Below are 14,957 nucleotides of genomic sequence, written 5' to 3' on the forward strand. Positions count from 1 at the left end.
CACTGGATGAAAAAGCAGTGCATTTTTCTTCTCTTTTTAACATTTTCTCTCAAAGAAAGACTAATTTTGATGCAAACTCAATAACATGATGAAAATATCTAGACTTTTTGAAATATTATTTTTTCAATTCTTCAATTCGCAATTAGCAATGTAGTAGTTTTATTCTTGTAACTTCCTCTTTGTACTCTATGTGGTTTGGTTGAACTTGACTTGAGTCTGACTGTGAGAAAGTTTGGTCGGTCCCTCCAAGCCTCCAAGAGGGAAGACGTCACCGCTCCAACTCCTGCAGCTGTCAACACTGAATGAACTCTGCGGCCTTCAAGTGTACTGGGAAATTTCATCACTGTTGCGACACCTGTACAACCACACAAGTCAATCTAGATATCATTGCTTTTCGTTTGTTTTGATTAATAAGTATTATATATCTATGTTTGCACACACACACACACACACACACACACACACACACGCACGCACACACACATATATATGTTTGTACACACACACACACACACACACACACACACACACACACACACACACACACGCACGCACGCACACACACATATATATGTTTGTACACACACACACACACACACACACACACACACACACACACACACACACACACACACACACACACACACACACACACACACATATGGTAATGTCTGTAACTGTTTACTGTTTAAACCACAGTTTTTTTAATGAATGATGAATTTAGAAAGTTGTTTTATGAACACAAAAGAAGAAAAAAGAAAATAAACTTGGTGTTTTGTAGTTTATTTGTATTTATGCTTAAAGTTGTTTCTCCATCTGGAATTAAACTTTGACATGAAGGTGATGACCACATGATTTCCCGTTGGAGGTTACTTTGTTTACTCAGCCTTCAAACCCTCCTTGATGAGATTGAGCTCGTAGCACAGTGTCTCAAAACGATACGCCATTCGGATCTGAGCCACGTTGGTCTTACGGATGTCATTGCCTTCCGGACCTTCTTTCAGGTAATCTGAACCCAGGAAGTGGACTTTCTCCTGAGGCATGCAAGAGAACCAAAATCCAAGTATGAGAGAAATGAAACATAATCTTTTTAAATAATAACAAGAAAATGATGAGTCAATTAGAAACATGATAGCATGAACTGCTTGTTACCTCGTGGGACAAACCACTCTGCAGCACACTGTTTCTGGCAATCTCACACATGTCGCAAGTACTCAGCTTGAAGACCTGAGCTGCAATGGCATACTCCTCCATCAGAGGTTCCTGTGAACATAAAAGCCAATATGTATGAGTGTGTGGTGTAAGTACCGTAAATCCTCTAATATTGACCTGTATTCATTTAACGACCGGGTATCATATTTTGGCCGGTGTCGGAGTTGGCGGAGGTGAATAATGGCCGGTATTTTATTGTGGCCGGGAGGAATGTGGTAACAAGCAAGTACCACGGGGGTGGGGGGGTGGTGGGGGGGGGGGGGCGCGGTTGTGTCATCCATCTCACTTTTGATTTGCTAGTGACAGAACGCGATTTGGCAGGTGCGGAGACGAAGAGGAGGCGAAAATTTGATATCAAGTTCAAAGAGAACGTGCTGATTATGCTGCAGAACACTCTGGAGAGCAGTAGAGGTGGTATGAACTAGTCACTAGTCGACTTCACTATAGTGACTTTTTATGCCTGTCATCGACCAGTTGCTGTCACGTGATAATGGCCGACAAGATGCAGCCCTCGGAAAAGACAGCAGCCTGCTGTCAGCAGGTGACAAGCTCCTGCGCGTCGGGAAGCAATGCACTGTGCCAGAGCGTCGGTACTGACACCCGCCGTAAAACTGACATTTAACCAAATTGTGACATTTACCCTCTTGCAATTTAACCTTCCCCTCACCCCCATCCTAACCTTAACCAGCTTGCGCATGCAAAGCTCTGATTGCTGACGCGCTCCAGACTTCTGCGTCCTGAGCACGGCCACAGTAACGTTATCAAATCAGGTGTCACCACCTCAAAAACTAATTTAACACGCGATCGTTCATGTCGGCTCATTCCCTTTAATGTTTTTTGTTTTTTTATTATTTTATTTGCACCTGATGCGTTTCGCTGTGAAGCGGGGCACATCACCTTGTCCTCCGGTGATGCACCGATCACTGATGCGGCCGCCAAGCAGCGGCACTCCGCTGTTTTTGCGGTCAGTAGATCTTTTAGAACTGCAGTTCAAAGGTAACTCATAAGGTGAATATATATGAACCCAGGTAGCAGTTTCTCTTTAGGATTGAGAGGAGATGCAGGAAGATAATAAACAGACAGGACAGAAAAATAGTCAAATAAAAACAACTTAGTTTTTGTACCTGGTGGTTGCAACAAACAGACACCATTGAAGGTAATCAGAAGTGAGGAACAGAAAATGAAATAATTATTTTAATGTTTAGAGCAGCAGGAACTCCGAGAGGCTGCAGGCGCATCAGTGAGTTTGCGGCCGCTGCGCAGGGGGAGGGGGGGGGGGAGGGCTGAAGCAGAAACTACCGTTGTTAAAAGAAATGTGTTTAACTTTGAAAATGTGGGCGCAATTTTAATTGTCAAAAACTCCAGCGAACCATTAGTTCATTTTGCTCAAATAGAAATAGAGGCCTGCCTCTAATTCTGGTCCTCCTTCCAATAAAGGCCTGGAGCTTGATGAGCTTGAGTCAAATACAGGCCCGGGTCTGTATTAGAGGATTTACGGTAACTTTAAGTTAAAACGTGTGATTCATACAATGCATTCAACATAAATACAACAACCAGCTTCTGACCTCAAAAACTGAAGCTCAAACATCTACACTACACACAACAGTCATTATAAAGAGTGGAGAATTTGTTATTGCATCGTATCTCCACACACTCGGACCTTGGTGTAGTGGAACTGCATGGGGTCGTCGGTGGACAGAGACACCACCAGGCCTTTTTGGTGAAACTCCAGCAGGGGGTTCTTGGCGTATTCCAGGAACAGACTGTTGTTGCTGAGAGGAGACATGGCGATAGGGATCTGGGTCAAGAAGTACAAGTACTGAAGCACAGGACTCTGGATGGGAAAGATTCACAAGTACAAAGGATGAGTTTACAAGATCTGGGACCATTTGTCAAAGCACAGCTGGGTTATTTGTCATGTTGTAAAAAATAAATCACAAGAAATAAAATAAGAATGATTAATTTTTAAAATCTCCTTGATGATTTCTGTGACCTAAATCCAAAAAGCCAAAACACAAAACGCCCAGAGACCTCACCTTTTAGTGCTCTCAGATAAGAACTAGAATCAGAATCAGAATCAGAAGTTTTTATTGCCATATGTGTGCCAAGTCACAACATTAGGAAATTGCTGCGGTATTTTGGTGCAGAAGGTAAGATAGAAAAAAAATTAATTAAGAGATAAGCAAATATAAGAACTAATAAAACACTCATGATAAAATTATTAATGTAAAAAGTGGCAAGAATTAGAGAAGCAGCTATCTACTCCATGTTGGTATTAATCTGAGTGTTTGTTGAATGGTTCAAGCACAGCATCGGGTCACGTGACTGGGACCAATCAACTTGAGTGGGCTGCCCTAGGATTTTCATTCAAAAGTCCAACTGCAGAGGACTTTTGGACAAGGACAACACCACTAGCAACGAGAGCGTGCCTCAATCACACACTTCCGAGTTTTTCTAATCAGTTGCAGATATCCAGGGGCAGTTCTAGGGGAGGGGGTCCAGGGTGGGCCAGTGCCACCCTGACAGCAAGCCCCCCCCCCCCCCCCCCCCCCCGCCGCCGCCGAGGGCGGAGCCTAAGCTTGAATAAATATTGATTTTATTGTGATTATTTAGCTAAATGGGAGATGTGGAACTTGAGCATGTGAATGCATTGATCCGAAGTAGAAAAAGAGATGCTTAGACAACTACATTCATGTTGCCACTGAGACAGAGAACTACGATGTCAACAGATGTTTTGCGAAATAGTTTGATTTTAAATTTTTATGTGTTCTGATTACACACTAAAATTTGAAATTCTTAATGCAGTGTTGTTAATGTATTCTTACAAATATGCTTCTCCAACAAAGCAGTCAGGGCCCCCTCTAATGTTAGTCTAGAACCTCCCCTGTAGATATCTGAAGCCTATGATTGCTGCACGAGTGTGCTTGTCATGAAAAAGGCTGAGAAGTGTTATTTCACGCCGTTCTGGATCCCGACTGACCTTCTTGAGGTTAAGGCCGTGGGAGATGTTGTCAGCAGTCATGAAGGCGGCCAGCAAGTGCGTGACGGCACCAGCCTCACCACAGTGGGGCCTGAACAGGAACGTGTTCATTCCCCTCTGTCTACAAACCCACAAATGAGAAGGTTTTATACGACTTAAAGGGACGAGATTTTGAGAAGGAACGAGTTGGTTTCATGATGCTACTCACCTGCGAAGCTGATTGAGAACGGCAATGTTGGCATACATGTAATAGATGTAGTAGGTGTAGGAAGGGTTCTTGGCGATGTCCCACTCCTCTGGTTTAGGACTCTTGGTGGAGAACATGTGTCCACTGTGTTTGGACTCATCGTCCACACTGTCAAATCCTGTCACCTACAAAACAAAAATATGAATGATTTTGAAAATGGACACGTTATTTTGGTGTTTGGAGCGTGGTCAGGCCAGTTGTTCAACATGAGTCACAAAATTAATCTGGATGACTGTGTTTAGTTGTGGTTTCTGCCTGACTCACATGCTTGAGGAAGATGCTGAGCTCTGGGTGGGACTCTGGGTCGATTGTGGCCTCGAACGCTGGAAGGAAAATGTTCTCCAACATTTTGCCAAAGTGGGGGATGAAGTTTTTACCTCTGAAGATGTCACTAAAGTAGAAAATAGACCAATCACCTCTAAGCTAGATAAATAGACCTTAGTTGCCCCTTGAAGGAAATTCATCTTCACATACACCGGCATGACGCATAAAAACAAGCCATGTGGACAAATACACATGCAGACAGGCGCGTTGCAAGCTTTACAAAAGTGTGGGTGTTGAAACCCCCACATCCCCCACGGGTGCGACGCCCATGCATGCAGAACAACACATTTGCAAGTATTGTGGATCAGGATTTGTGTTTTGACCTGTTAAATGGATTTTCCACCCCTAAGTGAAATTTACTCTGTTGCCATATCCTGCAGAGTTAGATAAGTGGGAAAAAGCATTTAGAAAGCAGCTCAGTCACTCTCCCAATCTGGCAGTATTCTGTTAGCTTTAGCTTAGCATAAACAATGTAAGTGAATGGTAACAGCTAGCATTTCATGGGGAAAATGTCATGGAAGTGACTCAATAATGATCCCAATTTTTTTGGAGACCTGAATAATCACATTGACAGCAAATGAAAATAATAAGTGACATGAAGGAATTGCAGAAGCTGATTTAGACTTGGGACTACATCACAACAATTCATTGCTCTAAGCCTCCACTACAAGGTGCAGGACATGACTCAGCATTCCTGCACCTTGTAGTGGAGGCTTACAGCAGCTGTGGGGTGGCGAAGGGGACACGGAGCTCGTGGCAATATAGCTTTTCTGCTCGGAACGTTTATGGACTTGGATAAAATGTTGCTCAAAGGTAAGTTAATTGTCTAGTTTGAGTCCAAAATAACTGTTTTATTGTGTATGAAGTACTGAAATTAATGTCTTTAAGAAGTGCTAGAATGGCAGTATTGTCTGAGTATTTGAAACATGTGGTGACAGGTGAGGGGCTGGTGCATTCATTGGTGTGTAGAGTGTGTTCGTAAAGGTGCTGAGCACACACCCCTGGGGGACGCCAGTGTTGGTGATTATGGTGGATTAAGTGACTGAGCCATTGCTGAGGAAGTGGGGAATCCAGTGGATGAGGAGTGGAGACAGATTGAGCGTTTGGAGCCTCTTGATCACGTCTTGGCTCCGCCCCGGATGCCTAGGACATACGTCATCAGGAGCCGCCAAGACGTGTTCCAATGTTCATGTTCTACCGGGGAGTGTGTTCTCCGTTTGTTAGCAGTTTAGCTAGCTGAGCGAGGATACACAGGAGGCGTCTTGTAGCCTAGCTTTGGTCAAAAATTACCGAGAATACACCGCAGTATTTTCAAAAAGACAACTAATTTAAAATGTTTTTTTAGATCCAAAGAAGTTATCTATCGTTGGTTAGTTGCTTAGTAGTTGCAGCTTCGGCGGCTAGTGGGTAGTAACTCACTTATATATTTAATTTAATAAACATATACACAATTTAAAAAGTAAAAGGTTCGTTATATATTTATATAGAAACTAATACGTATAAAATATAACGTTATCTCCCGTGTCACGTGACGTTACGTGACCGCCATCGAAGCCGCGGTCACGTGATGCAAGTCTGTTCCATTTAACCATTTTCTTTGACCAGGGAAGGACAGTGTCCTCGTAAGCAAGGCGCCATGACATTGAGAAACACCCCAGGTGTCATTGTAGTGTCTTCAAAGCTGGGTTAAAATCGATGAAGAGGACAAATGCAAAGGTGCCAGGTGGCTTGAGACGTTGCAGAATGAGTTGCAGAGACTTGCCACAGCATCCTCTGTTTGCTTTATCCGTTTTTAAAGACTTTTGAAGTAGTTTTAGCATATTAAGCTAAAACATAAGATTTGTAATTTAACTTTTGTGTGAATGTGGATGCCACAGGACAGCCTTTGATTGTAGAGCTAAGGTACTTAAAGTAATACATGTAAACTCACTAGATCCTGGGAATTTGAATCATCCATTTGAGGTTGAGGGAGAAAACTCTGTGCTTGACGAACCAGCCGGAGAGTTTGGTCCATTCGTTTGGGTTACATCCATAGATGGACAGGCGGGGCTCAGCATACTGGTACTTGGCATCCTCCAGGTCACTGGCTACTTCCTGGAGTGACAGAAGGTCACATAACTCGACTCGTCTCAAACTTCATTTATACAGCACCTTACAGACACAAATGTGCCACCAAAGTGCTTCCCTGACGCTAGTAAAAATACAGCTCATAAGTCTACTGTAGATCAATAAAAATAAAACAACACAAGCAAATTAAAAAAGCTCAGAATCCCTTCGGGTTTGATGTTTATGAAATGATAATTAGAAAACAGCATATAAATGGTGATAATTTGAACACTCAGTAGTGCTACTGAGATGTTTTTATACATTCTGGGTGTTTTTGATCTGACCGGACATCTTCCTCCAGATGAAATATTAAATAAAGTGTCATTGGTTCAAATTAGATTAACACTGCATGAAAATTGTTCATGTTTTCTGAAAACAAAGAAGTCACTTTGTGACAAAAGTAAAAGTTATTTTCTTTGCACCCGTCATAATTAGAAAATTTGAAGGAGCTGACCTTGATGATGGTGGCAAAGTATTCTCCATTGATGTGATTTTCTGTCTTCAGGTACAGATCACGCAGCTCGCTGGCTCCCACGGGATTGTACTTGGCGTTGAACTTGTCGAAACGCTGGAAGGTTTGTCTGCCCTTCAGAAAAACAACAAACACACAAAAATAGATTTGGATAATACAAATTATTGACCGCTAATGCTGGAATCAACCAGTTTGCAAAGATTACACCAATAAAAGAACATTTATCCTGATGACGGCAGATGTTCTCTTCTAATTTGACCACATTTTAGAGCCACTAATGAAAATCACTCCTTCAGCATAACCAAATATTTTCTCTTTGAAACTTACAGCGTGCACATCCAGAGAGTCCACGGTGAGGTCATAGGGATGCAGGTTGAGGGACTCAAACAGCGCCTTCATGGTGACCTCCTTCCCTTTGAGTTTGTGCACCACGCGATCCTGGTCCACACGATAGGACTTCTTGATGAACCGCAGCAGATGCTTCTGGTTCATGCAGGCAGCGGCATGGATGTGAGTGTCCACCTGGAAGATCAGTGATGTTTGGGTAGATGTATTAACCATCGGTGGCCACAAGAGGGAAAAACAGTAGAATTAACAGAAAAGGAATAAAAAATTAAGAAGAAATTGTGCGAAATTGTCTTTTTCTCACTGTTATTACAAGAAATGCAGTCTTGAGTTTAATTTTTTTTGCATTAACCTATTTTATGCATTTTTCATTTTATACTGTTTTTGTTTACCTTCCTGCAGTTGTAGAAATCTCTGTGAGGGTTTACTTTCAGCTCCTTCATCTCCTCCATCTCATTCAGCATCTCATGAACATTAAACTTGGACATGAGGAACTTCAGACGACGGTGAGTGTATGTCTTACTGCAAAGCAAAGACAATAAAAGCATTTGTCATTACTGTTCCTGAAACCAGTCCACAATCTGGTCCTCATCTTATTCATTCAAACACTTCTGGCATACAATTCTTTGAAATATTGGAGAAAAATTGTGTTGGGAGATTTTTGGACCGTGCAGCAGGAAGATCGCACAGCCTGAAAGGACTCACGTTGGGCCCTGTGCAATGAGGGCGATGAGAAAGTTCATGTCGTCGATGAAGGTGTTGTAGTCTGGATGGGGCAGATCTTTGGGCTGGTGTTGGTCAGCAGCGGCGGCATCGTTGTACACATACATAAGGCCATCCTTCATGCGGGCTACGTAGCCCAGATTCTTTGGCAGGGTGGCGACATCAAAAGGGTCCTCCCCACCCTTTGGAGGAGGAGTGAAAACTGAGGATTTGGTTAAGAAACGTGAATAAAACACAGGATAGGTCTGGATTTAAAGCATGTTTTGGACAGTGTTTGTCACATCCTTCTCCTCACCTGGCTGCACCTGATCTTCAACTTTGAAGTTTTCTCCCTCTATTTGACGCAGGAACTGGGAGGCTGTTCTTGGGTAGCGCTGATAGGCCAACCTCATGTACTTCTCTCTAATGGTCAAGGCTCGGTAAAGACCCTTACACGCCAGCTCAAAGTCATCCATGGTCACCTGGTTTGGACGAAAAACACAGTTAAAGGAGACATATTGTGACTTTTTAAAGGTCATAATACTTCTATGATCGATACAAATCATGTCAATGACATTTTTTACATCAAATCCCTCTCCCCTAAAGTAATTTCAACAGTTTTATTCTTGACATTTTCAGTACCTTCCAGAATGAGCCATTTCAGAGCTCTGTCACTTTAAAGCCTGGGGCACACTGAAGACAGACATGCCCACACAGCGCTACACAGGGAGCGCTACGCTGCATCCCAGAAGCGCCGGTCCACGTCGAAGAGCTGAAGATAGGCGCCAGTTCTATTTCAAGCTCCGTGGCACGGCCGCGGCGCAGCTGTCTACACCATTGTGGAGTACTTTACAACAGACATTACGACACGGAACTGCTTCATGGCACAAACCCAGCCGCAGTATTGATAACTTTTAAGTACTAATGATCTTAAAACATTCTAATAAATAGCGTACTTACCAATTTTTAATGAATTAGAGTCTCTCAAAACATGGCGGCAAGTCTGATCTTACTACTTCCTGTTCTCAAGTCCCGCGTGATGTTGTGACTATAGCCTGATTTATGCTTCTCCGTCTGCGTCAGTGCGGAGCACACGCAACGCCATTATCCGTCCTTGCGTAGGGCTCCGGCAGGCACGCAAGTACGTACGGAGTCGAGCCCACTTTTTTAAACATCCGTCGAACGAAACGGATTACGCAAGCTTGTGATTGGTCAGGATGCCGCTGTTGTTTACAGCGCCGCCATTGCAAAGAGAGCCGAGTTTAACTAGCGGCAGACACGGAGAAGCTTGAAGAATGCCTCGCAAAAAAACTCTAAAAATATGAACGTTTAATTCTCCCGTGACTGGAGGAGTGAAAAGATGCGCAGCAAGCGTTTTATTTGTGGACGGAAATGACAGGAAACGTGGGTTTAGAGGTGGGGAGCGCATGAAGCGGTGGGAGAATGAGAGACAAATATGTCCGTGTTAAAAGTCTCTTATTTACACAAAAAACACAATAAAAACACACTATCTTGGACCGGATACATGACAGGATACCACAGAACAGCGCTACGCCCTCTGTGGTCCTGCCGGGCAATTGCTTTGCAACACTCTCCAGGAGACGGAGAAGTAAAAGAGCAAAACGCTTCCGTCAATCCGTGCGTGTCTGTCCCTTGCGGAGCTGACGGAGAAGCAGAAACCAGGCTTATTGCGTGGCTTTCCAAGAAGCACTTCCTGTGTGACCAGTTGACTTCCCAAAACACTTCCACCGGCGCGGTGCATCTGTCTTCTGTGTGCCCCAGGTTTTAGAAAACCAATCTGGAGCTGACCACGTGCACCCACTCACCACTCAGGCTGCTGTAAGCTGAGAAGCTCAGATAACTAAGAGGGCTCAGAGTAGAGCCGCTGCTCCTCGAGCCTGGAGAGGTGAATGGTGGTTCTATGCTCATTTTCCCCATTTGTGATGTCACAAATGGGAACAGCTCATTTCACCCCACTTTTTTATCCCTTTGTGCTGTCATGTGGGTCTCTACTATCTCTATAAACACCCATTCATCTGTCGTCTACCAGTATATGAATTTAGGAATTTTGTGCCTGAAACGAACCATTTTAATAAATGTACCCATTTATGATGCAACAAACGAGTACAATTTTGTTGAAATTCTCTCACCTAGAGCAGAGCTACTGCTGGGCTCTCCTTCGAGCCCTTCCTGGATAATCAAAGCTACTTTGTTAATCCCAGAGGGAAATTAGAGTTTCAGTGCACACAATTCAGAGATCAGACATACACGGGCAAGACACATGACAAGAATTGGTGACTGTGGTCATTCGCAACCCGAGTCACGCTACCTTAATAGAGATAAGAGGGTTACATGAGATTAATTCAGGTGGAGAGAAAAAAAGGCACTTCAGAGTTACCCTCCACCGGGAGGGCAGCTTTGCTCTGCAAAAAAAAAACACCTCAGACATATATGCAACAGACTTCAGACAGCACACAAGATAAGTGTCCGCTAGGTGTGTTGGTGGGTTGGGACTATCCCCACTTCAGTTCCTGCAGCCACTACAAGCAGCGCATGCCACCTCAGTGTGAATGGGGGAGGAACATTGAGGTTTGGAGGGTTGCAGTGACCCTGGAACGATTCGGCGGCCTTCCCGCAGTCCCGCCCAGGCTGGGATAGGAGACAGAGTTGAGTTGCCATAGTGACGGCACATTCCACATATCTTCTGAGGGGGGAGTTTTCGTTGGAGCCTTGCAGGCTCAAGGGCACCTGATTCCGATTAGAAATTGTTTTGAGGCCAGACAGATATAAGTTCCTCTCTATCTTACAGTTTGTTGGTCCTCAACCTCTCAAAATCCCAACAATGGACATTAATCTATCTCAATCCGTGCTGATTTGTCCACTCTCTTCTAGATGAGATCCATCTTTTGTGCCAATAATGAATCTCGGCCAAAGTTCCAAGCCCACGATTCATCTCGACAATTATTTGAGTCTGTGAATTCACAGCATGGTGCAAACCATCTCTGAGCTCCGGGATCAGGCCAATATTCCTCGACAACTCGTTAATTTTCCGGTAAGCCAGGAAGTCTCCAAGGCCAATGAGCAGGAAAGCTGACACCAACACCACGAATATGCACACGTCTTCAGAGTCCTCCACAGACAGCTGAGATAGACAGATCAAGTTCCACTGTTTCCAAGAATCCATGATGTGACCAACTGGGTCTGACCCAGAGGGGCATCCGGGAGCCCCTTCTCCCGTTCTCATCGTTGAAAAAATTTTATCAATCGCGTTGAGAGACCAGCTGACGAGATCCATTTTAGTGATTTCAGTTTCCAGTTTCCAGAAAAAAATGCAGAAGCAGCTGTGCAGCAGCACACAGAGACAGACAAAGGCCTTGAGGATAAGATATGGAGGAGAGGAGGAAAAAAGCGTCTGCACCCTCCGAGAGCTGGAGCTTCTCAGCTTTTAGAAGCCCAAGGAAAATGGGTGGGTGTGGCCTGCTTCACCTGGTTTTCTTAAAGTGACAGAGCATTGAAATGACTCATTCAGGAAGGTACTGAAACATTTAAGAATAAAACTACTGAAAGTGCTCTATGTGAGAGGGATTTAGTGCAAAAAATGTCTTACATGTGTTTTGTGTAGACCATGGAACTAACATAACCTACAAAAAAGGTCACAAAATGTCTCATTTAAAAACTGGTTGTCAGCCACATAGTGTTGTTTCCAATTTAATTAGACTTTTTTTATTATTTCTGCACAACTAAATAAGGCTGTTTATCTAGATTTTTCACTTCTGACCACATCATTAACTAGCTGCGTCTGTTTTTTTCCTAACATCCAGAAATCAGCACTTTTGATGTTTACATTATTTGTAAGATGACAAACGGTACCCCAGCAGCATAGTCTCCAATGACAGCCACTCTTTGGAATTCAGGAACTTCCAGGTAGGTTGGTGCGTCCACTTCCACTTCCACCTGAGGACCAGCCGCAGGAATGGCTCCGGTGCGGAAGCGCTGCAGCCTCTTACTGTTGATCAGAAGTGAAGTTTAACAGTCTCACAAATATAGTGGATTAACCAGCACATGTGTTTCCATCTGACCGTTTCTCTGCATCATCGTCAGCATGCAGATGGTGGGCCATCTCCTGGTGAAGGATGGGACAATCCTCAGCCACATCGAACATGGAGATTTCATCACGTATGTTCTCATCTTTGGTCTCCGATGCAAACACCTTCTCAGCGAAGGCCCTCATCTTGTCATCGGTTTCTGTCGGGTACACCAAAATGTTTGTTTCGTTGATGAAAATGGAAATTCAAAGCATTCATCATGCAGGAAACTTCATGGGTTTGTGCAGCTGATCTACATGACACATAAGCCATGCTAACTCCAAAATTCTGTTTTCAGTCTCTCTTCTTAGTCTGCATCCCATCAGCCCAATAAAACTCTAAATTTGGGATTTTTCTTGAGTAGAAATGTTGGAAAAGAGGCTTTAAAATGTCAGGAGTGAACAGTGATGCCCTGCTGCAGATCCACACACTCATCCATGCTCGTATTTTAAAGGCAAATTGGCTCCACTTCTCAAGCTTCATACTTACTTTCACCTGATTGTGTCCATCAGGAAAGGTGCACAACCCAGAATAAAATCACAAGAGAGACAGTTAGAAACACGTTGGTTAGAAGATGTTTTAATCGCTTTGTTAGACGGGACATCATCCCAACAATTTATTGCAGGATGGGTAAAAAATGGACCTAAAGGAAACAACATGCATAGAAATATGGGGAAATGGGACATTTAGGTTTGATTAGAGTCTTTTTAGAATACATATTAGAAATGGATTTCATAGAAAGTGATGGTCAGATCAGCGTTATGGGGTTTAAAATGTGAAGAGTCGGTCATTTCAGTTAATAAATGCATGCATGGATGATTATTTTTGCACATATAAATAACAGTGACTAAATTTAGTTCCTTTACATAATAATTTGCCATGTCCAAAGTGTGGGCCAGGGGCCAATAGTGGCTTCCAGAGTGATTTAGTGCGGCCTCCTCATTTTATTTTATAGTAGAGTCCTCTCCAGCAGGATGTTGAAACTTTTCTATAAATAGATTTTTATTGAAATGTCTATTTTAGGCCTAATTTTAATCCTCTCAGGCTCAAATTAAGTTTTGAAAGCAGGACGAACAACTGGGTCCTTCAGGGGTACTTCTGAGTAAAAACATGTTCATGAAATACGTGTGTGGAGTAACCAGGTAAGTAGGTTTTAATGTTGCAAATCTGCAACGCCTGCCTCCAGAGGGTTAAAACTGTCAAAATAAAAGTAAATTCTCTATAAAACAAATTATTGTACCTCACCTTGAAAAGTTTGGACACCCTATCTAACTGGGACAAAAACCTTGTAAAGAATGTAAATGAGGCTATTTTAGGTTTTGAGTGAAGATACGTCCAGGACTACAAACGCGCATCACGAGAGTGACGACATCAAACCAGACACGGAGAAAAACGGAGGGAAAATGGCTGTAAGTTCAGCAAACTTCAAATCCTTCCTTCAGGAGGAAAGAACCACCCTAAATCTGGCCGTTTGGTAAGCAGCAGCTACGTTGGGGGAGAGGAGATTATGTGTCGACGTGCCGACGTCTGGCTCGTAGTCATGTTAATTACAAACTTTTACAAGCTGATAAATCTCAAAGTATGTTAAAGGCGTGGTTGAAAACCCCATCATTGCTTTTCGTTTAAATTGCGGTACAACGTATGTGTGATCCAGGGAGGCAAAACAGATTGGAAAATAGCGTTTTAGCCCCGTTGCCTTGAATTCATTTTTTGTTCTTCCGAGGACCCATGAGCCGACCAGACAGGGAGGAGACATATGGGCCATTCCCATCTGTACCGGGTCAGCCCGGGCCGGGTAGCCCCAGTCGGCCCCAGCCTGGCCCGGTTGATTCCACACATCCTTGTCTTAAGCCCATGTGGGCTGATTCTACCCACCAATCAGAGGCTTGCTCTAGTGGAAGGTGTGAATGGGCTGATTCTACCCACCAATCAGAGGCTTGCTCTAGTGGAAGGTGTGAATTTGCTGTCAGCAGTGGGCGTGTTGGCCCTGGTCGGCCTGAAGCAGTACCCCTCGGGAAGAGTGCCTAGAATGAGCCTTGGTTGGCCCGGGAAAATTCCAGGCCACCCAGATATGTGAACAACCTACGCTACCCGGCCCGGGCCGACCCGGTACAGGTGGGAATGGGGCTATATGGGCCATTCCCACCTGTACCTGGTCGGCCCGGCCCGGATAGCATAGCTTGCTTACATATCTTGGTGGCCTGCCTTTTTTCAGGGTGCAACAAGACTGTTTTTCAGCCCTCTTTCTGAGGTGGTCCGCTTCAGGCTGATCAGGGCCAACACACCCAGCAAATTCACACCTTCCACTAGAGCAAGCCTCTGATTGGTGGGTAGAATCAGCCCACATGGGCTTAAGGCATGCTCAATTCATTGTCATTCATTATCATGCTGATTACCTAGAAGCTGAAAATGACTGCACATCTAAGCAAGGATGTGGGGAATCAACCGGGCTAGGCTGGGGCCGACTGGAGCTATTCGGGCAGG

The 14,957-nt window shown here is 44.0% G+C and overlaps 1 protein-coding gene across 2 annotated transcripts in view; it reads right to left on the reverse strand.

Moving 5' to 3' along the window:
• Nucleotides 1–767: 767 nt before the first annotated feature.
• The window catches only part of ampd1 (adenosine monophosphate deaminase 1 (isoform M)), a 15,326-nt gene continuing 1,136 nt past the window's right edge, over nucleotides 768–14,957 (reverse strand). The window contains exons 1-15 of one of the 2 annotated variants that reach the window (XM_054734982.2): nucleotides 12,963–12,997; nucleotides 12,468–12,633; nucleotides 12,259–12,394; nucleotides 8,705–8,870; nucleotides 8,392–8,611; nucleotides 8,079–8,208; nucleotides 7,669–7,863; nucleotides 7,324–7,455; nucleotides 6,694–6,857; nucleotides 4,704–4,830; nucleotides 4,401–4,564; nucleotides 4,193–4,313; nucleotides 2,873–3,046; nucleotides 1,153–1,263; nucleotides 768–1,034 (exon numbers count right to left, since the gene is read on the reverse strand). In XM_054734982.2, coding sequence (XP_054590957.2) covers nucleotides 879–1,034; nucleotides 1,153–1,263; nucleotides 2,873–3,046; nucleotides 4,193–4,313; nucleotides 4,401–4,564; nucleotides 4,704–4,830; nucleotides 6,694–6,857; nucleotides 7,324–7,455; nucleotides 7,669–7,863; nucleotides 8,079–8,208; nucleotides 8,392–8,611; nucleotides 8,705–8,870; nucleotides 12,259–12,394; nucleotides 12,468–12,619 — 2,148 coding nt within the window. In that variant the 5' untranslated portion in view covers nucleotides 12,620–12,633; nucleotides 12,963–12,997 and the 3' untranslated portion in view covers nucleotides 768–878. Of the gene's footprint in view, nucleotides 1,035–1,152; nucleotides 1,264–2,872; nucleotides 3,047–4,192; nucleotides 4,314–4,400; nucleotides 4,565–4,703; nucleotides 4,831–6,693; nucleotides 6,858–7,323; nucleotides 7,456–7,668; nucleotides 7,864–8,078; nucleotides 8,209–8,391; nucleotides 8,612–8,704; nucleotides 8,871–12,258; nucleotides 12,395–12,467; nucleotides 12,634–12,962; nucleotides 12,998–14,957 lie in introns of those variants that run through there. The other variant, XM_054734981.2, reaches the window with a different exon arrangement.

The sequence above is a fragment of the Nothobranchius furzeri genome, chromosome 15 (assembly GCF_043380555.1).
Source record: "Nothobranchius furzeri strain GRZ-AD chromosome 15, NfurGRZ-RIMD1, whole genome shotgun sequence".
Classification (NCBI taxonomy): Eukaryota; Metazoa; Chordata; class Actinopteri; order Cyprinodontiformes; family Nothobranchiidae; genus Nothobranchius; species Nothobranchius furzeri.